The sequence below is a fragment of the Micropterus dolomieu genome, unplaced genomic scaffold (assembly GCF_021292245.1).
Source record: "Micropterus dolomieu isolate WLL.071019.BEF.003 ecotype Adirondacks unplaced genomic scaffold, ASM2129224v1 contig_13401, whole genome shotgun sequence".
NCBI lineage: Eukaryota > Metazoa > Chordata > Actinopteri > Centrarchiformes > Centrarchidae > Micropterus > Micropterus dolomieu.
Genome location: NW_025742387.1, coordinates 3430 through 5299, shown reverse-complemented (window position 1 = coordinate 5299; position 1870 = coordinate 3430). Strand labels below are relative to the sequence as shown.

Genomic DNA, 1870 nt, shown 5'->3' with positions numbered 1-1870 from the left:
TTGAGTGGCCCTCAATATCAACGATTGAATCTCACGGTACTCCTGGATGTTGTGTACAGATGCAAGGTGTCCACCCATGGACATACAGTTTCTCTACATTGGAGAAAGAAGCCAAGGCTGTAAATGATGCCACTGCTAGAAAGTAGTGCACAGAATAAATGTCGTGTAGAAGCTTCACTGAATAAAGATAATCCTGATTACCTCAGCCGCAGCCCAATTCATGGATTGTGGAACGTAGAGGAAACAGCGACCACTGAAATCAGTCCAAACCTCGGAACAAGATGCGGACCTCTTGACAACATGACTCTCTCCTGAAGTCAAACAGACAAGAAGTAGTAGGTGCAGTATTTCTTGTTTTTTTACAGGAGAACATCATGACAAAGTGTATTTTAATATAATTCTGATAAATGTAAATGCTCCGTACTTGTATAGCGCCTTTCTAGTCTTTTCGACCACTCAAAGCGCTTTTACACTACATCTGCATTCACCAGTCACACACATTCATACACTGAGCCTAAGTGCTCAAACGGAAACTAACATTCACACTCACTCATACACTGGCGGAATAGCCGCCAGGGGCAAATCAGTATCTTGCCCAAGGACACTTCGACATGCAACCAGGGGGAGCCAGGATTGAACCGCCAACCTTCCGATTAACGGCCCCCAAAAAGTAAAGTATCCACTAACTTGGAGTGAATGAGTCGGTCCAGTTTCCAGCCTCTGCGTCTGGAAGAACTGCACAGTTTGACATAGCAGTTAGTGATTTAAGTTGTCTGCTGTTTTCATTATGTATTTATGAATACATTTAATTTCTTTCTTCTTCTTTCTGTACATGCAGTAATAATCATGTCTCATATATGAGATTACAAGAGAGCACCATTACAAATCTAAAGAAATATCCACTCACCTTGGACAGCAGTTCCCTCTGTCCCAGGTCCATCCTCTGCGTCTGGAAGAGCTGGAAGGACATTTTGACCCACTAGTGAGTTCATGTCTTCATCTACCCTTGTTGCTGTGTATAGACACATGAACATAAGCTGTCTCTCGTTCACACTCACATATGGAGTAATACTCACCAGCAGCTCTGGTCAGAGCCATCATGGCACAAAGAAGTGCAGACAGAGTCAGCGTCTTCATGGTGGAGATGATGCAGATGTTGAAGATGATGATTACCTTTAATAAAGACAGACAGGGACATGTTAGTAATACTTCTCTAGGGAAGAGACCACCTGTAGTGGCAGTCAGGTCAATATATAATGACAGTTTGTGAGCAAACCTGCTGCAGAACGATCTTCTCTTCTTCCTTCTCAGCGTCTGTAGCTTCAGTCGTCCTGTCTTGAGCTGCTGAACCAGAGAAACACCAGCTCTTATATACAGTTGATGACGCATCTTACCAGGAACGGAAAGGAAGTCATTTATCTTGCCACCTCATAAAAACAGAAACTAAAGACAGAACACACAACCAAAATACACATTTACAGGCAACATGTTCACCGTGTCCAGCTGAAGGGTCTGTTTGCATGTTTGTAACCACCAGAGCTGTGAAATATGATCACTACAGAAAGATTTGAGATCACTTTTAAGTGGAACTCAAACTTTCAGACATATTAACTGTAATAAATGTATTTAATAAGGACAAATTCCAGTTGGATGCTAATTATATTATATTGGGCGTTGTTTCTATTCACTGATATATTTGTAGTGAGCGTTTAAGCTGAGAATCCATCACTTTTATTATGTCTTAAGGCGAGGCACCACAGTCAAATTATGATTTTGCTTCAATCTGTCAATGTTCAGATTTTAAGTTATTTTGCAACTATTATTACCAAACTTTCATGAAATCTACAAAACTGAATAATATATATAAACA

At 40.8% G+C, this 1870-nt stretch overlaps 1 protein-coding gene across 1 annotated transcript in view; it reads right to left on the bottom strand.

Moving 5' to 3' along the window:
* Positions 1-1522, bottom strand: part of LOC123966425 (type-2 ice-structuring protein-like) — a 3286-nt gene extending 1764 nt beyond the window's left edge. The window contains exons 1-3 of the mRNA XM_046042591.1: positions 1495-1522; positions 1277-1344; positions 1077-1173 (exon numbers count right to left, since the gene is read on the bottom strand). Of these exons, the coding sequence (XP_045898547.1) occupies positions 1077-1173; positions 1277-1344; positions 1495-1522 (193 nt within the window). The remainder of the gene's footprint in view (positions 1-1076; positions 1174-1276; positions 1345-1494) is intronic.
* Between the last annotated feature and the right edge of the window lie 348 nt (positions 1523-1870).